Source organism: Pleurodeles waltl, chromosome 3_1 (assembly GCF_031143425.1).
Source record: "Pleurodeles waltl isolate 20211129_DDA chromosome 3_1, aPleWal1.hap1.20221129, whole genome shotgun sequence".
NCBI lineage: Eukaryota > Metazoa > Chordata > Amphibia > Caudata > Salamandridae > Pleurodeles > Pleurodeles waltl.
Window position 1 is genome coordinate 237,061,285 of NC_090440.1, and position 23,412 is coordinate 237,084,696.

The 23,412-nt window shown below is 44.3% G+C and overlaps 1 protein-coding gene across 3 annotated transcripts in view; it reads left to right on the forward strand.

The window, feature by feature from the left end:
- Window positions 1-23,412, forward strand: part of CSNK1G1 (casein kinase 1 gamma 1) — a 434,750-nt gene that overhangs the window by 163,934 nt on the left and 247,404 nt on the right. For all 3 annotated transcript variants that reach the window (XM_069222304.1, XM_069222303.1, XM_069222306.1), the window contains one exon: window positions 17,480-17,912. In XM_069222304.1, the coding sequence (XP_069078405.1) occupies window positions 17,732-17,912 (181 nt within the window). In that variant the 5' untranslated portion in view covers window positions 17,480-17,731. The remainder of the gene's footprint in view (window positions 1-17,479; window positions 17,913-23,412) is intronic.

Below are 23,412 nucleotides of genomic sequence, written 5' to 3' on the forward strand. Positions count from 1 at the left end.
TCCAGGCAGGGAGTAAGTCAGTGTCCCGGCACATGGGGTCCCCAGGACACTGGCTGTCTTTGGGCCTTGGAGGATAAGGTCCGTGGGGCCTTTAAATGACACATGCCCCCCTCCCTCCCAAAATAATTATATTAATGGGGATAGTCCCCTAGGGCCTTCAAGAGGGTCAGGGGTGGGAAGGAGGAGGGCACACAATCTCTTTCCATAAAAATGAAATCAGCTCTGGTGAGTGGGGTCCCTGGGGCCTCCAGAGGGCTTTGGGAGGGGGACCACACATGTGCGCTGTGGCCCTGGTCCACCTCAGGGCTGGCGGTTGGTGGCTAAAATTGAAAAGATTAGAAGGCTGCCTTTTTTAGGTCGAGCGCAATATTGTAGGCTTTTAACCACGCCCATCTCACACCCATCACTTTCATTTGTTCGTGGTCTTGTCTTTCAAAAATCACTTGATCTCATTGGTAAATGTTTTATGTTTCCCCCACCTTAGGGCGGTTTGTTACCGCTTTGGATACCGACCCTTTTACATGGATAATTGCATGATTGTCGCTATACTTAAGCGTGGGCGAACTACTTTATTTTGTCTGCGCTTCTTGGCTTCTGTGGCACTCAGAGCGCAAACTTGATCAACGGTATCGTTTTTATTGCGTTATATGCACTGTGATCTGCTTAGTACATGTTCTTTGCTACAGGCATACAACCCTGTGTGCTACTTCATGACTCCAAGTTTACGTTAAATTTCTGGCTCTGGGGGGTGGATAGATACTGCTTTTAAAATGTTTACATGTTTGAGCCAGGCTTTTTGTGCGTGATATACAAGAGTCAAAGTACATATTTGAAAAAAAAATTACAGTGGAGTATGCTGCAAGAGGTTCTTGATTTAGTGTTAATGGGCAGAGGCATTTTGCTGGGGGGGGGGGGGTCTTCTCAACGCTTAAGGGTTTTTACGTGCGGTGTATAATAAGTGTGTCGCACCCAGTGAAATCACATTCTATGAAGTAATAATCTGCAGATTTTGGTCCTTATCACATCAAAATTTACACGTACTGCTGACAAATGTGTTTAATCACAGTTATGGAGTGCAGCACAGAGATCTGTGCTCGAGCTGAAAAAAAGTTACGAAAAATGTGCACCCAGTTATAAAATGTGCGGAGCGAAATCCTCCTATGAAGTTGTGCGCCACACAAGTATAAATTGGCCTGGTCTCAAACACAGGTTATATGGGCGAGGGATCACCAGACACAATTATCCTGGGTGGTAAATCCACGGGGTAAATTGAACAGAGAGAAGGCTGGATTGGGTCCATCCGGTCACTGATTCATAGATTCACCTCACAAGTCCATGCACTCATATTCTCCTCAATATGCTTACTCACACATCCATTTACTCACTCGTTCTTGCACAGCTACAGACTGATGCATTCGATCACACATCCATGCACCTCCTCATCCATACAACCGCTCACTTTCTCATCCTTCTACTCATTCAATCATCCATACACTCACTCGCACATCTCTTCTTATTCAGTACTTACTGACTCAGTACTTACTGACTCATCCATACACTGATTCACTCACATATCGATATGCTTAATCACTCACAGATCGATACACTGCTGACTCGCACATATCCAGACACTCACCCATTTACTTAATGACTCATCAGTTTATTGATTCACTAATTCACTCACATGTACACATAATCAAACCCCTGCACTCAATCCTTGTCGCAAACATTTATTCATTCACTCACTGGTGCATTCACTCGCTAACCTATCCATAGAATGATTCGCTGATTGATTCAGAGGTCCATACGACCATTCACTTTTTCTGCCACGCACTCACGGTCTCAAGCATCCATTCTTTCTCTCATTCACTCACTCATTCGTAGATACAATGAATGACTCACAGGTGCTTACACTCATTCACACACCCCTTCATACAGTGGTCCCCCTGCCCGTACGTAGCCTCTCCTTCCCTGCCCCAGCCTCCGCATGTCCCTTTCTCCCCCTTCACCTCACAAAGAGGCTGCAGCATACATTTGCACCTGCTCAGAGGAGGTAGTAAATTTGTATGTTAAACCCGAATTCCATGTTTTTTTAAACTGGTGAATTCATTCGTTAACCTGCCATTACCGTGCAACTCGTAATCAGGATCTGCATGGTTTTACTCTTCTGGTAGTAGTGCCGGCCACTAACTACCCACAACTTTTTCACACTTGGAAAAACTCAATGAATTCCTTTGCTCCATATCCCCTAGCTGTAGTCCTCTCCTTATGCCATCAGCCCTCTTCTGTCCCTGGGTGAGGTGTTTTTTTTTAGGTTGAGCACGCAAGCGCTTTGACCTTTTGTAAGTATGTGGGCTTTTAACCACACCCATCATTTTCAATTGTTTGCAGGGTTGCCTTTCAAAAATCCCATGATGACATTGGCAATTGCTTTACGTTTGTCCCGCCTTGGGGCGGTTTTGTTACACCTTGCAGACTGACCCTGTTACATGGATAGTTGCACGATCACTGATATACTTCAGAGCGGGCAAACTACTTTTACCTTTTGTCTCTCCCCGGCAGAATTCAGCCAGTCTCTGTTTATTTCCAGTCAGGATTCAGCCAATCGGTTGATTTGTCTGTCAAGCTATATACAATCACCTTTTACTTCAAAACCAATGTTTAGGTTAGTACTTCGTGAGAGCTGGGTAAACCAATAAAATATGAGGGTCAACCATGTTGCGTTGGCAATAAACATAAGACAGAACACACATTCTGAGCACCGTCTCCCCTTAAAGTCATGAAAGAAAGAAGTCTTCTCTGAAAAAAGTACTAACCAGTTATTTGCGAATTTAGCGGCCATCTTAACTTGACAGTGAATCCACACCTAAGTAAGTCCTCTTTAATTGCTTAAACGTTTTAGGTTTCTGTTGTCAACTTCCAAATATTATTTTATAATTAGGTTACTGTTCCATTCCGGTGATGGTCGATCAATTTTCTTAAATTACGATATTGTTGAGCTACCTATTTTTTCTCCTTCGGGAAAGGCCATTTTCCATTCTTAACGAATAATGGACTTAAAATTGTCTTTACTTTTGATTATCACAGAGACTAGACTGCAGTCACATTCATAGGTAGATACTGCTAACACGTAACATTTTCCGGCTGTTAGGTTTACCTTTTATTATACTTTTCTACTTAGCAAAATATGTTAATATCTCTACCACTGCTTGCATATGGATCCCGGGCTTGGTTCAAGCTCCTTTTTTGTAAGCTATATCCACATCTTATGAGTCTGCCCATCGACACTAGGGCATTGAAGACCACAGTGTAATAGAGCGTTTTAGACTTTACTGTCCTTGTAGTCAAAGTCCAGGCAATCCCAGTCCAGAAGGAAGCGGTATGTGCTTTTCTATTGGGAGCTTGCTAGAGGGAAAGACGGTTTTCTTTGAAAAATTCAAGGCACGAATGTTACGAGTACAGCGCTAGGGATAACCAGGGGGGTGCGTGCATTGCATTATTTCTGGAATTATGTGCTTCGTGAGGATAGTACTAATGTTAGTTCTAGAGGTGTATAGTATGTAAATACACTCTCCTGGTTATGCATGGCTAGAGAGTTACCAGGTGTCTGTAGTATGAGACCTGAGAGTTTTAAGGGCTTTACCATATATCTACAGTGGTAAGTGTTTTACTGTATATGTAATGCTTTACATCACAGTATTTGCATCACTGTACTCTAGAAATAATATTCTAGTAGGCCTGCTGGCCCTTTAGTTATATGTAGGGTACCTGGAATTATGTGGCAAGAAAAGTCCAGTTATGCACTTAAAACTCCAATAGCTCTAACTCAAGCAAATGTGAGACCAATTGCATTTTAAATGCTTGTTATTAAATATTGTACTACGGATCGTCAGTGGATCTGCGTTACTGTTAAAAAAAAAAAATAATACAATACGTTTTTGGCCCGGGGGGGGGGGGGTGGTGGATGGAGTCCTCAGTCTACCCCACCAGAACAGGAAGCCAGGGTATCCCCACCTAGCCCCCTGGTTTTTTTTGTTTGTTTTTTTCCCCTCAGGACAGGTGACTGAGTCCCTAAGTTATAAAATAGCTGCTGCAACATATTTGTTTATGTTGTAACAGCCAATCAGATCTTATCATTAGCGTCGTTATAAGTAGTGGTGTGCTCAATGTGTGTTATTTCCAGTTGTGTAAATACATGACACATCTGGGAACTTATTTAAAACTTCACTAATCACAACCGGGCATTTAGCACACTTTATTTATTTTTGTGTGTGCAAAATGCATTGAAGTGAGGATGCATTTTGCTCTAAAAATAGCACTAAATCACATCTGGTGCGAACAGCAGCCACTTGAGTTCTGTTTGAGTTGTTATGCTTCTGCAATTGGATTTTTCCTTGAATGGAAATTATGCAAAGTAGTGTAATGGCGTAATATCGGGCATTTTGTGTAATAAACGCTATGCAGAATATTGGAAATTATGCTAGATTGCGCCAGTGTAACGAAACGTCTTGCCCAGGCATGGTTATATGCAAGGTTACTCAAGTGTGAGCATTTTCACCAGAGGTTGCTTTCACCTTTGCACCAATTAAAATGAAGTTAAATATCACAGTTGAAATATTGAGGTTTACCCTAAAATATAATTGCCTGGGCTCCACTTTATTAGGCACAAATTCAGAAAGGGCGTGAATGTTTTGCAAACTATTAAAATTCATTCAAACAGTTTGTTTTGGTGATTGATAGGCCTGTCCCACCGTTCTGACATTGTCCTATAGAATAGCTAAATAAATGCAATTCTTGTGCTTTGTATAATTTTCCTTAGGTGCATCCTTAATTTATAGGGGCCAGACTTTATCAACCTTCAGCAAAACGAATGAGTTCAGAACACTTGCAGTTTTGAAACAGCTTTGTGCTTTTAAGGTGAGGGTGTGTTAGAATCTTTTTAGTGTTTAATGTTTGGTTCACATGAAACGTTTTCTTTTATACGCTTCGTCATCGTTTTGGAAGCCAAAAAGCGAATTGTTTGAAGAAAAAAACGACAAAAAATATGTTTTTATTGAAAGTAGACATGACAGTGGGGGATGGGGGAGATTCCAACTAGCAGCCTGCTACTCCAGAGTGATATCCCACTGAAGCAATATAAAGAAAGCAAAATAACTAATTGAATCAACAACGAAAGAAAGAAATAAGAACCTATGAAAGCAGCAGCAGGGTACGCTCGCAGCCGGCCTTCATCCTTTGTGCTCTCTGCTCAGTCAAGTGACATTCAAACACATGTACGGGCTCATAACATGAGGTCCTACACCTTTGTAGCAGGCACCATTGTGCCTGAACTTTACGCTCCCCCCCCCGCTCCCCCCCCCCCCCTTTGCCTTGCCTGACTAATATCAGTACTAATAGAGCAAATCTGACTCATCGTAGACCTGTGTATAGGCTCGCTGCCACTCTCTCTGAGAGGTGCTTTGGCAGATCACCCTCCCATCTGGCACGGACACTAGACATATCCATCTTGCAGTCAGCCTTCACAACCTTATACATGCCCTTTGAGGAACCTAGATCCAACAACAGCCACAACGTGTGCCATTTCGCCAGCACCCCAGGGAGGTTGGTCCAGACTTTGTGCACCGTGTGAGTCACCTTGGTGTATTGTAAAAAAAAAAAAATGGTCCAGTCGTAGCTGGAAGAGCTCACGTGCCTCTCTGAACGTCAGGAAGACGCTCTTCAAGTGCAAATCTCCAGCTGTGGAACACCCTCCCTCATACCATTGCATCAAATCCTTTACAATTTAGATCCTGTGCAAGCATGGCAGCAACTCAAGGGACAGCAACCTGGCATATGGAACCCTACGCAGTATATATGTGACCGCCTGCTCCCAGACTTCTGCCACCTGTGGAACTATAAAGGGACATCCTTCTGCGAATCTAGCCCCTCACACCAGGTACTCGGGGAGGTCCACACCAGCACCCCACTCTGCCAACAGTGCCTTTTCCCCACTCAGCCAACAGTGCCTTTTCCCCACTCAGGCCTTCTGTGTACCACTGTGCGGCATACTGTAGTAGTCCGGCAAAGTAGTAGAGCTGGAGATCTGGTATACCTAATCTCCAGAGCTTAATGTCCAGTTTAAGGATTTCCACCTTCACTCTACTCCTCTTACCAGCCCACCCCTAGGACCCTAGAAGGCTATTGAGCTTGGTAAATGTGGACTTCTCTATACAACCGTGTTCTGCAGGATGTAGAGTCAGTGTGGTAATAGCACCATCCAACTGCAGGCCACCCTGCCTGTCACTGAGAAAGCCCGGCGGTGCCAGAAACAAATGGATGTCTCCAAGCTTCAGAGCACCCTACTCCAATTAAGACGATAATTGGCCTCCAAGGTGTGGGCCACCTAAATGGCCAGGTAACTGAAGTGATCATTCTCCTACCTGAGCCCCATCGCAGGGAGAGCAACAGGGTCTTCCCGTACCAGCCCAGCTAGAGGGGAAGAACAACGATTTCTGACTGTCTACCCGCAGGCCCAAGGCTAGCCCAAATTCAACCATGATGTTCAACAACACACTCACTGACCTCTCTGGGTGGGCAGAGTAAAGCAGTGCATCACTTGTGTATAAGGAGACCACGTAGGTGCAACCCCCCACGGCTATGCCGCAGCGGGCTATATCGCGATGCAACAGAACTGCCAGTGGTTCTATCGCCAAAGCAAAGAGGAGCGGCAATAGTGGTCACCCCTGCCTTGGCCCTGCTCAGTGGGTAAACATTCAGAAACTATGCTCCCAGTCACTCTAGTCCGGGTAAAAGAGAATCACCCTCAGCTAACCCCTGCTTACCCCCTTGGTAGCTTGGCAGAGCAGTAGGCAGCTCAGAGTGCTAGGTGTAAAGTATTTGCACAAACACACACAGTAACTTTATGAAAACACTACAAAATGACACAACACCAGTTTAGAAAAATAGAAAATATTTATCTAAACAAAACAAGACCAAAATAACAAAACGCCACAAGACACAAGTCCGGTTATCAATTTATGTGGTTTAAAACACACACTAACATTGTTAGCGTGAAAATGTACCTTGGGTGCGTCAAAAACAACCCCGCTCGGGTGAGTGTGCATCAAAAACGGGCTTGCAATGCATCGATTCCACTCACGAGAGGGACCATGCGTTTGTTTCTCCATTAGTCGGGTCGGGCGCGTTGTTTCTTCTCTCCGCAGGAGAGCGATGCGTCGATCCGGTCAGCACTCTCGGGTATGGGCAGGCCTTGCGTTGTTTTTACACGCCCAGCGGCGCCTGTGTCGGAAATCCAGCCGCACGATGATCCAAAAACCACACAATTGTGGGTTGCGATCTCCCAGCCTCCATCAGTGATGCTGCGTGTCATTTCTCCAGCTCCGTGCATCGATTTTTCGGTCGCGTTTCTGGCGAGTGTCTATTTTCAGCCGTGGGGCCGGCGGCGTGTTGTTTCTTCAGCCGCAGATCAGAGCCTCGTCGATCTTTTCCCCGCACAGCGCTCTGTGCATGGATTTCCTTCTTTTAGACTGCCAGCTTCTCCTTTCAGGGTCCCAGGAACCGGATGGGCACCACAGGGCAGAGCAGGAGTCTCTCCAGAAACTCCAGGTGCTGGCAGAGAGAAGTCTTTGCTGTCCCTGAGACTTCAAACAACAGGAGGCAAGCTCTAAATCGAGCCCTTGTAGATTTCTTCTCAAGATGGAAGGCACACAAAGTCCAGTCTTTGCCCTCTTACTCTGGCAGAAGCAGCAACTGCAGGATAGCTCCACAAAGCACAGTCACAAGCAGGGCAGCTCTTCTTCCTCAGCACTTCATCTCTTCTCCAGGCAGAGGTTCCTCCTGTTTCCAGAAGTGTTCTAAAGTCTGTGGTTTTGGGTGCCCTTCTTATACCCATTTTCTCCTTTGAAGTAGGCCTACTTCAAAGCAAAGTCTCTCTTGATTGTGAAATCCTGCCCTGCCCAGGCCCCAGACACTCACCAGGGGGCTGGAGACTGCATTGTGTGAGGACAGGCACAGACCACTCCTCCCCTCCCTCCTAGCCCAACTGTCAAACTGACCCAGATAGGGAATCCACAAACAGGCAGAATCACAGAAATGGTATAAGCAAGAAAATGCTCACTTTCTAAAAGTGGCATTTTCAAACACACAATCTTAAAATCAACTTCACTAAAAGATGTATTTTTAAATTGTGAGCTCAGAGACCCCAAACTCCACATCTCCATCCGCTTCCAAAGGGAATCTACACTTTAATCATATTTAAAGGCCTACCTTAGGGGTGTATGACATGTAAGAAAGGGGAAGGTCTAGGCCTGGAAAGTGGGTACACTTGCCAAGTCAAATTTACAATTAAAACTGCACATCCAGACACTGCAGTGGCAGGTCTGAGACATGATTACAGAACTACTTATGTGGGTGGCACAACCAGTGCTACAGGCCCACTATTAGTATTTGTTTTACAGGCCCTGGCACCTCTAGTGCACTTTACTAGGGACTTACTAAATCAAATATGCCAATCATGGATAAACCAATCACATACACATTTTGTACAGGAGCACTTGCACTTTAGCACTGGTTAGCACTGGTAAAGTGCCCAGAGTAACAAAAACAGCAAAATCAGAGTCCAACACACAACAACCTGAGGAACAGAGAAAAAAAGTTAAGGGAAACCACGCCAAGAATGAAAAGTCCAACAGTATTGAAGGTATTTTCAATGCCTAACACCACAACCACAGCTGGGAAATCAGAGTCTGCCATTGAATGAAGCACGTGGGACAGCCCCCGTAGGTTCATTTGCGTCCCGCCACCCGGCATAAAACCACATTGGTCCTCATGCACTAAGCGAGTCACCTCCCCGCCCAGCCTTGTTGCCAAAGTTTTGGCTAGGATCTTATTATCTACTCCCAGCATGGACAGGGGGAGGTACGAACCTGGGTTTGTCGGATCCTTGTTAGGTTTAGGGAGCATAACAATCAGGGCCTCCGCATAGATGGAGGCATTAGCTCTCTCCTCTTGGACTCCTAAAGAGTCTGCAGCAGGCGAGGCACCAGCATTCCAGTAAAGGTCTGATAATACTCCACCAGAAGTCCATCTGATCCCAGGGCCTTTCATCGTTCTATCCTCTTGCTGCTTCAACCGGAGCTCCTCTTCCAGCCTCTGCAGCTCCATAAGGTGAGGGAGCTCCAGATCATCTAGGAACTGCCAGGTATCCATCAGACCATCTTGGATCTCAGCTTGATAAACTGCTGCTAGATGGTCTTGCTAGAGCAAATTAATTCCCACCTGTGTCTCTGTTACAGTGCCATCAACTTGGTTGGGCGTTCCTTGTTGAATGCCAGCATTCTCTCTGACTTAACGCACTTCCTATGCAGGCACTGTTGATAGACACGGCAGACCAGACAAGTTAGCTTTTCCCAAATGTCCCCAGTGTGTCTCTGCATCCTCAAGAAGGCCTCCCGGTGCTTCCTGGCCATGTGCATGTCGCTGAAGGTCTGCCAGAGCTCTCTCCTCCCAACTTCACATCAATGGGACGTTGCGTACCACTAGTGCGGGACATACATTCCCGCGTCTAACTACCCGCAGGCCCTCCCTTTCCAATCCCCTCCGAGCCGTCGACACCAGTTAGTTTCGAAAGTTCCTTGCAAAAGAGCTCATCCCTCAACGTGTCCATTCAGAGGCGACACAAAGGGACTTTCAGCAGAACTCTAGTCAGTTCCCCATTCCAGTAGGAACCAACCGAAGATATGGACATTCAGTGTAGCAGCCCCCAGGTCTTCCGACACCAGAAACCTATCTAGACGTCTGGATGTTCCGTGTTAGTGCATGGTACCTGTATTCTCACAGTTCTGGATGCTTAGCACTAAAAATACCCATGGGCTGCAGCCCTTCCATCATGCCTTGTAACACAGAGGACATGCACGGTTTTGTGTGTGGTTGCTGCAGGTACCTATCCCAACTGCCCATCCAACACACAGTCTCCAGCCTACAGCAAGGGGAACCCCACCCTAGGAAGCAGCTCCCTTTCCAGGTCCAGTTAGAAGTCACCATCATCATTTGGTGCATACACATTTAGCAGACAGACCTCAACACCATCCAGCAAACCATGCAATAATAGACATACCCCTCAATGTCTGCCTTAAAGCCTTGAAAATAAAAAGGTACCTGCAGGCCCCCCCCACCCAACAGTCACATCACCATGGGCATAGTTGGAATACGTGGCCAAATACAGCTGTCACCTCCATTTCCCATGTAACTTGTGAATCTTGCTCTCGGTCAAGTGTGTATCCTGCAGCAGCCCAAAATATACACCCTCCTGCGGAAGTACATCAGTACTGTTTCATGTACCAGTTGAGCCACGTCACTACTTTAACGTGTGATATCATCTCGACTTGGTTTGCTCCCCTCCATCCCACCACCCCATTCGCATTGCTGCTGCTGGCCATCCCAACTGTAACAATACACCCCATACCACCCACTGGGTAAACGGAGAACTTGTGCATCCCAAGATCTCTCAAAACCTCCTAAACACTCCGTTAAGAAATCCTCACACTCCAACTCGTCACATTCAGCAGCATTCATTCTTGCGCAGATACACCTGCAGCAAACAGACACTATATATAATAGGGGGGCGAACATCTGGTACGAGCTATAGCCCTCTAAGCACCCTGCGTCCATACGCTCACCCACTTGCGCTTCTCACTCATCTGGCACCTTTTTTCTCACAACCACGTATCACTACCACCACCACTATCCACTTAAACACACTCTGCAAACCCCTCCAGATAGAAATCATTGGGGGATGGGGGGTGACCCTCCCTGCTTACTCAGCACTCACTGCTCACACTTAAATACCAACACAGGACTCAGGCCAAGTACCGTCCAAATCACAGCTGGCTGTGTCCATGTCAGCCCATTTCAGACTCGCCAGCGCAGTCACCCTCAGAAAAATTTGGGCTAGAAGCATACCCAGATACGGATGTCTCCACGAATGGGATAGCGGTTTATGGCTTCAGGACTCCCCATTGGCCAGGGTCTACTCCACCATGTCCACCGTACTGTCATCAGAGTTGGTGGCAGTCACAACCTTCACAAGTGCCCTCATCTCCTCCCCCTCCAACCTCTTATGCTCCAAGTCCAAATTACCATCACGGCAGACCACCGCTAGGGTGACCAGATGTCCTGGATTTCCAGTCACGGTTTTTAGAAGACTGTCCTGGTGTCCTGACACTTCTCTTTATTCTAAATAAATGTCCTGGTTTTTGGGACAAAGGTCAGATTATTAAATAAATGTCCTGGTTTTTGGGACAAAGGTCAGATCATCTATGGAAGCATAAGTTAAAGACGCCTACAAAGTATGACATAATTAATGTAATTTGGGGACAAACTCCCACCCCATATAAAAGTAAAGTATTTAGTCCTTCTTTTATGTCTGACCTGTCCCGGTTTTTGCTCCACAAAATCTGGTCACCCTAACCACCACTCATACGGAGGACCAGGAAGCTGCCCTTCCACTGCGCCGGCACTTCCTTACCCGCTCCGATGGCCACTGTTCTAGGCTCAATCTCCCAAGCCCTGAGATGTCCGAGCTGGTATTCAACCATCACCAGGAACCTCCAGCCAGTCCCACACTGTCTCAGGCCTGCTGAAAAGATGAGTGCAATCGACATACCTTCACCTCTGCCGGATAATTTCGCATGTATCTCAGTTCCATGGCCCCTAGTTTTTGCTTCACTCCACCTAAGCATCTGCTGTGTCATGCAGGGCAGGGTGAGATGGGAGCAACAGCCGGATGTCACCTGCCCGTGTCTGCGACCAGGAGCGGCCCCACAGCTGCTCACCACCTTGGTACTGGCTTCGCAGTCTCTGCCCTTCGTTATTATTGGCACGGCTCCTTCTCAGCCTCCTGGTGTTGTCTCGCCTCCTGCAGCTCGGCTCATGGTCACCCCGCCACTTGGGACCAGGCCTAACCCTGGAGCAAAAAGAGAGGAGAGTCACGCTTCCTCCCGGAGGTCAGCCGATCCTCATCGATGAGGCGCTATTTTCCAGGCCCCACTATACCAACGTTTCCCCTGGGCCACTGGAAGGCACCATCGCTGTCGCACCGGAGACAAAAGGACTCTCTGGCGCCCCCACAGTCTCAGCAAGCTGCGAGGCCACTGCCGGTGTGACTACGAGGCAGGATCAGGAAGGATATTCATGGGCCACGACGAGTGCTACGAATGCTACGTCCTGTCAGCCATCTTGGCAGGGCACGCCCGAAAAGCTAATTGTTAGCATGATTACATGATTTTGTTGAGAGCAACCTTACCAACGTTTTCCGTTGTTGTGAGGGGTGGCGTTCAGACGCAACTTTCAGACATTATTGTTTTGTCTGAAACACGGTGCATGAACCAAATTGAGACTCACACTACAGTGCTGATGTCCAGTAGGGCCCACTATTTGCTAAACAAAATAATTAACATTTTTTTGTATTTTTACTTATGAACGGAGGTAATCTTATCATGAGCCCCCACCCCCCAGGTCCTGGAACAATTGGCAACATTACAAAATCATCTCCGGTTTGATGCTATCCCATACATGCCAGTGTCCTCATTGATTTGGGAGACTTAAACTCACTCTCGTCTTCTAAAATGTTGGCATGTATGCTATCCCCGTCATTGGAGGTTTGATTGAGGTGTAGATTAAGCCAGGCTTGAGACAGTGCCTGGACGGCTCCAGGTTAGTATACCGTGGATAACCTAGATTCATGGTCCCCGCAGGCGAGGTTCCCGTTTATTTAACCTCTAGCTCTCGTCTGCCACTGCCAGCAAATTTTCAATGGAATATATTTGCTTAACATATTCAAAGCAGTGTGCATCGAATTGCTCGAGCCAAGAAACATGCCCCCTGCGCTTGGGAAGAGCTTGGTAGCAAGTGTGTCATCGAAAGGGAGAGGAAGTGGGATCTCCTCTGTCGGATAACACCACCTTTTTGGTCCCTGAAATTAATCTCTGGTGGCTCCTGCCGGGAAGCTGGAGCTGGCGCTTGAAACGTTATATGTGTGGAATGTTTTTTCCTCCTGAGTCCAGATCGATGGAAGGCGGGCTGTGATCTTGAAGAGAGCTGGCAATTAACCTAGTAACGTGCTCTCCTCTACATATGTAGGATAATTTTATGTTTGTGTTGTGTTCTCAAGGCTGGTATGACCTTGCACCCACTGCTTTTTGTCTGACCCGCCCTGTTTGAAACAGGTCACAGGCTTGCTAATAGATCGTTTGTCTACGTTTCCAGAGCAGCCTCGCTAGTCAGTCCTCCGCGTTTAGCACTTACCTCATACACAGTGTGGCACAGGCCTGTGTCAAAGAACGCCGTATTTTTATTTTGGAGTCGCAGGTTTTTTTGTGTCTGTATGTCGCCTGAAGGCACGGGATTTTGTGCCATCACATTTTTTTTGTAGTTTTAAAAACATCTTGTATTATTATTATTATTGTTACTGGGCTACTACTTTTGGGGTAGGAGATGAGGTAGGCCTTTTTGACGATCTGCTGTGACTGAAGGACACAGCAGATCACCACAGAAGGAAACTGCATTTTGCTAATGTATATGCTACCTAACATCATGCTCTTTAAACGTAAGTCTGTAGTGGGAACTTAATGCTGATCATTGCTGGACTTATGTTCCCTTGTTGTTTATTGCTGGTTTATTCAGCAAACTGCACACTATGCACATGGAAGGCTGTTTAGAATTTATTTGGCAAGGTGACTTTAGATTTTGTCAATAGCATTCACTTTCAGTGCCTCGTTTTCATGTTGCATGGTCCATGACTTATGTCAACTATTTTTTACTTTTCATTTTCAATTTGTGGCAAGGAAAGTCCAGTTAGGAATTTACAACACTAATAGCTGTAATTCGAGCAAACGTTAGACCCATTGCTTTGCAAATATTTGTTTTGCATCTAATGTTTGGCCTCTGGCATCCATTTTTTGTGTTTGAAGTTTAGGTGTTGTATCCTGATACTATGGCCTCCAGTTGCATGACATGTTCTTGTTATGTGTGAGAGGAACTTTCTCTGCTTTTATCCATGCTTCACATGTGTATATTAGGAAACATTTTTCACTATAAAGGCCAAACAAATTGGCCAGGTCATTGCTCATTTGCCACTCTGATTGGGATGGTGGATGTTTCTGGTGGGCATTGTAGATGGTAAACGACTTCTGTACTAATTTGTGATGTCGTTTTCGGAGTATTGCACTGCGGGTAACTAAGTCTTTCGGGTTGATGATTGTTGCATCACAGGGGTGTTTGACATTTCATTAGTCTTTGCCGCACTTGATTGTCTGAGTATGAAGCCTTCGATGGGCTTTCTACCCTGCCAAAGAGGTGTACGCCCCCAGTTTGGATTCCACTAAGGTCTACCTAGCTTGATTGCTAAGCAGACCCTCCAGTTTATCCTGATCCATTCCTTGAGTTGTGCAGCCCCTTAAAATTGGCGTAGTATAAGCTGCATATTGCAGGCTCTTAAGCAGACTGATCTTAAGTGTAGCTAGAGACACAAAGTAGTCAATCTTTGTAGTGAGTGCAACAGGGTGAGTAGCAGAAAGCAGAATGTCTTCAATGCTGCACTCTGCCTATGCATTGTTTATGGTTTTTGACACCACGGTTTCCTTCTCACAAGGCAGACGTAGTGGTAGAAGTATCTATTTCGGTTTCTGTAAATCAGCATTGTGGGATTAGTATTGTAAAAATAGTGTATGTAGCCCAGTGAAGGGATCCTTAACTGGCACGTCTTGTTTGGATGTCACCATCCAACTGCCTCAGATTTCAGTAAAGTAAAATCAGTACATCTCTCGCCTGTGTGACTATGGCTATCTTACCCTCTCTATGCTGGATGTGAAGCAATGTGGGATTGGCTCTGCATGCATTTGTGCCTCCACGTTCAGCAAATGTATGCAGTGCTTGTAAAAGCTACTAAGTCTATTATGGGCGCATGGGTGGGAGGAGGCCATGGCGATTGGAATAGCACCTTACAGGAACTGTGAGCTGTGATGGCATCAGTACTGTAATTGGAATCATGATCCCTTGAGACCTAATTAGTACTGCCTTCTGAATTGCTTTGTAGCTTGAATGAGGCTAAGACCATGGAACATGAAATGTTATGCTTGTACATTTGTCTTTAACTTGAGCTTTTTGGATTATGCTTGCTTCATTAATGTTTGCTAGTTAGGGACCTAGTGCCTACCTCACTTGCTCCAGGAGATTCCCTTCTGCAGTTAGTTGGCATTATCTTTGGTGCCCAGGCAATTGACATCTTTCCTGTCAGATGTGGTATTGGTTATATCTACATGATTCTCTCATTGCTGTCAAAATGAGGGTTCCTGCACTGTGACGTACTTGTGCAGCAAAAGGGCCATGGTTTCTATGCACAAGCTTCCACCATTTCATTTCAATGCATGCTCCTTAGAGGTATCGTTAGACACCTGGACATGCTTTATTGTGAACCGTTAGATAAAGGCAAGTTTGCTTCTTCTACAAGTGTCCCAACATGTAACAAAGTTAGACCACACTTGTAATATAGAGGTGAAGAGACTCATTGGCCCTGCTTCACTTGCCCTATTCCCAATACCTCATTCCTCAGGGTTAACTGTCCATTGCTGTGGGATATGTGAGTGCATTCTGCAAATTTCGAACCACTATAAAGTAGTTTGCCAGTCCAGCAGCCGTGATCCTTTATCTTTTAACATCGAAAGGGTCCCCCTTGGCGATGTGCTGTTCAGTACAGGCTTTCCCCTTTCTTCCCATCTCCCCTACATGCAGACCGAGATTTTCTGCTGTTTTATTTGAAATATTGCCATCCTTCACTTGGATTAGTCGTTTTTGTAGTTCCACACCGTGATTGTACGCTGTAATTTTGTCCTCTGGGTCAGCCCATCGTCTTCCTTTCTGCCAGAGGGTGGCTGTTGGTTGGATCGGAGAAGGCCATATACCATGCCCTTCTCAGAGTTCAGTCTTGTGCACGACTTTTACAGTGATGTCACAATCCACAGGTTTGTCATAGCACAGTCCAGCCGCAAGGAAGAACAGTCTGGGTGTCCACCAGGAAGTCTGACAGGAGGAAATGAGCTTGACTGAGAGGAAAGAGTGCGCTTGTACCATGAGCCCCCAATCATGTGAAAAGGAATACTAACCAGACCCCAGCGTCAAGCTAACACTGTGCCTGCAGGCTTTAGAGTCATTCTAACCCCTTGCCAGCCCGGTAAGCATTACACGCAGTGTCATCTCTGTATAATATGAACCACGTATTTTTTTCTAGTTGCACTAGACACTTGGAAATATTTGGTGAAAAGGAAAGAGTCTAAATACAGACACCCCCAAAACTCCTTGGATTTCTCAGCCCCATCATTTCCTCTTTGTTCTTCCTCCAGCACATACTGAGATTCCCAGTCCCCTACCTCTTCTCTACCCAGGCATAACAACGCTAGATTGCGTACTTAAAGTGCACTTCTCAGCCGCTTTTGTCCCATGTGTACTTTGAAATTACTCATAATCGAATACCTATCTTTTGTGTGGATAAAGCAAGGAGAAGAGATCTGTTTTATGCTAGAGTTAATAATCTTCCCAAGCCCTCCACTACACTACCTTAATCATGCCCACAACTAGGGGGAAGGATCTGCTTGCCTAAGGATGGAAGCACTGAATAACTGTATAAAAAAGGCCCTTATCTCCTCATTGTTATACGTCACCCATTCAACAAAGCCTCTGCTAAATATCGCACACACTCTGATCTAGTCTAGCATAGACTACATTTATAAACCCCCTGTTCAAAACGAGTAGGTAATCTGAACTAAGTCTTACGAGTAAGTAAACTGTTTTATTTTAGCTTTAATAAGGTTTCACCCCCTACATCTTACATCTCTGATGCACTTTCTGTTAATCAATGCAGTTGCTATCTCACAGCTTGTGATTTGAGACATGCTGTCTGGCTGAGGTTGATGGCTGTGATTGATATTTTGTTAGGTGATAAAGCCTGCGTGGGGATTGTTTTGCTGTAGTAACGTTGCAAAGTTCGGTTTATGATTATTTTCTGGAAAGAGAATCATAGTTGATCGTTGTACTTCATTCGTGGTACGGTACATAATATTTCAACTTTGTTTTCTTTATCATACAGCGGGGTGGGTGGGTATATTTGCATCTAAGTGGCTAGGTTTCTTAAAGGGGTTCTTCATTCTGTTTTTGAGACTGGTATTTAAGATGCATTTACTTTTTCACCATTATGTATTTTTGTAAATAATAAATAAGTTGAATTCAGTCTGTTCCATTGCTAAAGACAATAGGCAAAGTCTTCCATTGCCGACCTTCAAGCTTTCATTTGAAACATTGCTGCTCAATAATGCTTCAATCAATTCCACTTCCCATCATTGCTGGTTCTGCGATATTAACTGTAAGTTACATATGTATTGTTTTGGATTTTGTGACAGATTTTTTTCTTTTTTTTTTCTTTTCACTGTAGGTTATGAGAGATCCTCTCAGGAGTGCCCCTATGGACCTAAGGAGGTTTCAAGTTGGTGGAGAAAATGAACATGTGGGTCTGGTTTTAACAGCCGATCAGACATTTCTATGACTGCTGCTGGGCATTTCAAACCGATCCTTTGGGATATTTATCAGAAACACTTTAATTTTCTTCTAGTCCCTCGTTGAAGGAGGGAGACTTTAAGTAAAAGACTCTGCCATTATTTGGGCAGAGTGTTTGTGCTGTCGGATCATGGACCATTGTAACAGGGATAAGGATGAACGGCCCCGGACAGCAAAAGCAGTGCCCTCACGAAGCGGCCATAGCACTCGGCCATCCAGCTCCACAACATCCTCTGGCGTTCTTATGGTGGGACCCAACTTCAGGGTTGGCAAGAAGATAGGTTGTGGGAACTTCGGGGAGCTACGACTAGGTAACCAGAGCATGACAGTATGAGTGCATTGGATTTAATCCTGTGGCCAGAGTCTAATTATACTGTTGTTTTGTTTCTTGTGGAGAGAATCCAAGGGAAACAAGCAGAAATGGTTTCTTTTGTTTATGGTGGAGTGAGTCAATAAGTCGTCATTCTTATGGTTTAGTTGACTTATAGAATTTGCACATGATAGCACAAACATACACCATGCTGTGTGGCTTCTTCAGTGTTTCATAACTTTGCCACTCTCTACCCCTAGGGAACCATTTTTGCCACTTCTATGGAGCACCTTTCATTATTTTTATTTCTTCCTGTTGCCAATCTGCACATCCTAAATGGTTAATGATGGTTATCTTTTGTATACATGAGCTGTATACCATAATGCCACTTCTTGAGTCAGATGTGCTGTCGGATGGAGTGTCTGTTGATTTGAATGTATCTGCTTGTAATGTTATCAGAAGTTATTTCTCCACCTTATGTCCCACATTATTGTAATTGAGCTTGGTCACCAAGGTGTGCTGAAAGATATTTTATTCTGAAGGGTTACTATGCTACTTAGACTGATTAATAATAATCACTGCTAAAATGTCTGCTCTTTGAAGTGAAAGTTGATTAAAAGATATTTTTAATGGATCTTTTCCCATGAATACCTTTAGCCACAGATTGCTCACCTTGAGAATTTCCCCAGGTGCCAGACTGGATCCAGAATATTTTTCAGCATAGCTCTAATTTGCCAGTAAGTGACGGCGTCTGCTTTGCGTAGGCCCCTCTGCACTGGAAGGGATAGCTGGAGCCATATATTGACAGTACCCAAGCAGCGCAGTCACAAGAATTCCAGGGTGCGTCCCTTGGTCTCACTCCCGGTCCCCTACCTAGAAGCCAGTTCCACAACTGATTCTGATGCACCCTGAATTTCTAGGTCTATTGGTGGCACCAAACAGATTGAGGAATTTTTAATAAGGCGATGCTCCACATCTTTGGCACCCTACCAGATCACTCCTGTTAATATTGAGGATAGGCTCAGCTCCAGTCTCAGTCTAGAATGATGGCTTGCTTGTCTGTGATCTAGTATACTATTTATGCAGTTGATCAAGTATTTTATCTAATTTAATCAACGCACCACTAGGCATAAATAATGTGCCGTATGTTATTGGAGGTATTAATTTAGACTAAATAGCAGCTATCGTAGGACCTATGGTGCCTCGTCCATATTTGCTTACAAAATATTTGATACCCCCTGCTATGTGTTCATTTGGTGGCCTGTTTAGTAATATGTTGAGTCCAGTTGGATTTCTCTTGTAAATCAACATCAAGATACAAATAATTCTTCACTGCCTATGTGTTAATTAATCAACCAATTATAGCTCAGATGTGAATTACCAAAGCTCATAATTTTTGTTTTATCACAGTTAACATTCAAATTGTTTTTGTGCTTATAGATTTTTAGGTGTTGAAGACCTGACGGTGTCTTTGAAAAAATAACACCAGGTTGTCTGCCTAAGCCAATAACAATATCACTGGCCAAATTTCAGACATTGCAGCGCAACTCCACAAAAGTGGTAAAACATAGGGATAAATTTGAAAGCAATGTCTTGAATCCACAATTAAACTATCACATTTTTTTCGTATATACATTGAATTTGTTGGCCTTGGTATATGGAGGAACCCTATAAAACATAATAGGAAACTTTAAACCGAGCTACAAGAGATTGCACATAAGGCCCGGGACTCCTAAAGCTCCATAGCTACCTCTGGATGGAACCACATTTGGATCTCCGCTGTAACCCCCTTATTACAAATTATTGGGAAACCAGGAGGAACGTCAGGATTGTGGATTTACAAGAAAGGAAAAGCTAATTCTTGTGTATGCGAAAAAACTTAGTGTTTAAAAAAAAATATATATTTATTGTATATACTAAAATGTGTTGTGTATATGTTAATTGGATGTATTGATGTGTATCAGATCATAAATGGTTATACAGAGTGTAGTTGTAGCAACAGGCAAGCTTAACACCTGAATTTTTACATTATTAAATTCCCCATCCAATGAAAATTGATGGTCTTGTTGTTGATTCATGACATTGGTTTTGAATTTATCCCTACGTTTTACCACTTTGTGGAGTTGCGTTGTAATGCCCAGGTGAAGCAGGGTTAGATTGGCAAACCCCCTCTGTTCTCTTGTTTCTTTTCAAGTTTTGGAACATGGCCATTGTCATTATTTAGAGTTTCATGAAGATCAGCAGAACACAGGGTAAAAAAAGAAGTGGGGCTAGCACACATCCTTGTTTTAGCTCATTATATGTTTGAATTCCGGGTGTCAGGCCTCTTCTATCGCTTAATTTAACTTGGGCGTAGGTGTAGGACTTAGTTGTATGAATGCAGATCAATTCTAGTTAAACCTGATCTATTCCCCAGCTAGCCAATACCTATCAGTTTGTTATGGTCAACCTTATTAAGTCTTGGAATTATCTTTGAAACAAACCTAGTTTATTGTCTTTCGTGTTTAAAACGTTATTAGGAAGTCAGTAAATGGCAATAATATTGATCATGGTTGAGCATCCAGCTTTAGAGCCTTTTCGATGGAGTAAAATAATTTATTTTCATGTTGGTGGAATTAAATTATTTCTTTTCCTATTGCCAATTCTGCTAGTTCTTTATGTAACTGTTTCGCAAAGATTTTCTCCATCATAGTCAATAGAGCTATCATAGGTGTTAGTTTTTCAGTTTCAACCCCCGTTTACAAATAGTTTGTGTGATCGAACCTTTCTAAGTTGCCAGACCTTTGTGTGTATGTAGAATGGTGTTAAATACAGCTGTCAAAATGATAGCCCAGCACATTTAGCCTATTTTTATGATGACGTTCAAAATTTCATTTGGCCCAGGGGCACAATTTTTTTTTGCCGCTGTGATTATACCTCTAATTTACTCTGTAGTGCCTTCCAATGTGGTGCCACGAATCATCTTTGTTTACTTTTTGGGACTTAGACCATAGAGCCCTTAAAGTTGGAGTAGGTTTCCCATTTGTTACTTTTGTGATATTCCCCCTTCACATTATGCTTTTGACTGCTAGATCATTGGAGACCAAAATGTACCCGTTTTTTTACCATAGATAGTTCCGTAGCGTTCAGTCCATTTTTTGGACTCCTGTCAGCTGTAGAGAGGAAATCAACATTTTTTGCAAAAGAGTGCCCCATTCCTCCATCCTAAGGTTAGAATAGTCGTTGTATATATAGTTGATATTTTTGTTTTAATTAAGGGTTGTTCCCAAAGATCCTCCATTTTAACCGGAAGCTGAGAATTCCATTTAACTCTTATTATTCAAGAGATCATTGTAAGGTTTGCATAATCGGAGTGTTTCCTTGGATAAAATTCTTTGTGCATCCATTTTAAGGTAATAAGTTAAGGTTCATGATAACTTTCCCTTCTTTTCCCAGTCATAAAAGCTTAACATTTAGCAAAAGTCTGTAATCTGTATAATTATTGTCTTCAATGATTGTTTGACTTTCGCTTGTGTGAAAAGTAGCTTGAGTTGCATGGTCTGCCGAGGAAACCATGGATGGTCTGGGAGTACTCCCATTTAAAAAGCTGAACTCAAGATCGCGACAGTTTTAATCTATCTGTTTGATTTATGATGAGAGGATAAGCAGTTTATTTTGGGAACGCCGTAAAAAAGCATCTACCCAAGCTTCCACATTATCAAAAGCTGACGCTTGTAAAAATTAGCATTCAAGTCAGCAGTGATAATTAATGTTGAATGAGAGGTTTTTTAATAGGCCTTCAAGGGCTTTAGAGCAGCAAACTCCATATGAGCCATGGATATTTGAAGTGGGATGTAAATGTTGATTATCAACAGTTTGGATTTTTCTGGAAACACAATAAGAACAGCAAGTACATGTGTATGCTTTAGTACTTCAGTCATTTTTGGTCGAGCCTCGACAGCTCGCATGCGCTGTCTCAACATGGTGTAATCTACTTCTGTGGGCTTTCAACACGCCCATCGTTTTCATTCGATCCTTGGCCTGCCTTTCAAAATTACTTTGATTTGTTAGATAAATGCTTTAGTATTGTCCCGCCTTGATGCTGTTTTGTTACTCTCTTGGAGACTAAGCCTGTTACATGGATTATTGCACGATCAGCCATGTACCGTAGTGTCGGCGCACTACTTTTTTCTTTTGCCTTTCCGCTTCTTGTTTGTGGCGGTATGTTTCTTCCTCTGGCATGTTGCTGTTTCTTTGTTGTGTCTGCCACTTACAAAGGCTGCAAGTTGGAGGGGTCTATATATATATATTTTATTTATACAGCACAAACTCGACCGGAAGATTGGAGCACTATACACGAGCACCAGTTAAATTTGCAGCCCCATTCCTAAATTCTTCCCAAGCTTAGCAGTTGAAAAATGTACAAACTGGTGTCTTTTAAATAGAAAAAACACAATGGTAAACCCTCAACGCAACCCCCCCCCGCTCAGCGAGAGAGCCAGTACTACAAAATTCCCAGCACTTGGAAAACTCGCCCCATAATGCTTTGTGGGGCATTCCTTTTACAGTACATTTTCCCCTTAATTCACCCTGTCTTGATCTTGGGACAGTGTGACCACCAGCGCAACTTCAGCACAATGTTCCCTTTCTGTTCAGCTCATCTTCTGGGTTCACACACTAGGCTTGAATCATAACCTCTCCCACCATTCAATGCCTTTTTATGCTCTCATGGCTGGAGCTTTTGCTTTACAGTTGAGAGTAGTTTGTCTTCTAAGGGCCTTGTTTGTAAAAATTCTAGCAGGCCTGCTATGTCTGAAAATGTGTAATGCACTATGCCCTCTAGGGGCTGAATATATGGTTACACTGTAATTCTCTCTGCCCTTCCCTTTTCACATGGTTATGCCCTCTTGGGGCTGACTATATGGTAATATGACTGTGTTTCTTCCAAATACATTTTTATTGTGGTATCCTCTAAGGGATGTTCTGCCCATTACAGTTTAATGCCTAGTGTACGAAGCAATGCACAGTTTATTTCTGATAAAGGTTTAATGTGCCACATGGCTAAATACTTATAAGGTCCCAAAGGCGATACCTATTGGCTATGCCAATGCTTTTTTTTGTATTGCGATTAAGCCAGCCCATTTTGTCCTTGACAGAAATTACCTCATGAACTTTGGAATTAGAGGGCGTGACCAAGATGGCGACCAAGTAGGACGCTCCTTAGAGAGCTCCGCGCTGGGGCCGGCAGAGATCCTGTTTTTGATGGCTGACGGGTCCCGTGATTGAACCGTGAAGACCTGCTGCACCCAGTAAAGCTCCAACAGCACCTGGAAGGCTGCAGCGGAGCTGCAAATAGCACAGCAGGGCTCGCCTGACTTGGTGCTACAGACTCCACGTGGACAACAGTAATGGCGCCGCGGCCTGTGAATGGAAAGAGGATCGGCGGCTGAGTCCAGGAGAGACACTGAAGGACTGTCGCTGGCTCAATAAGGTAGACCCAGCCAGTCGGGAGCTCCAGGTGA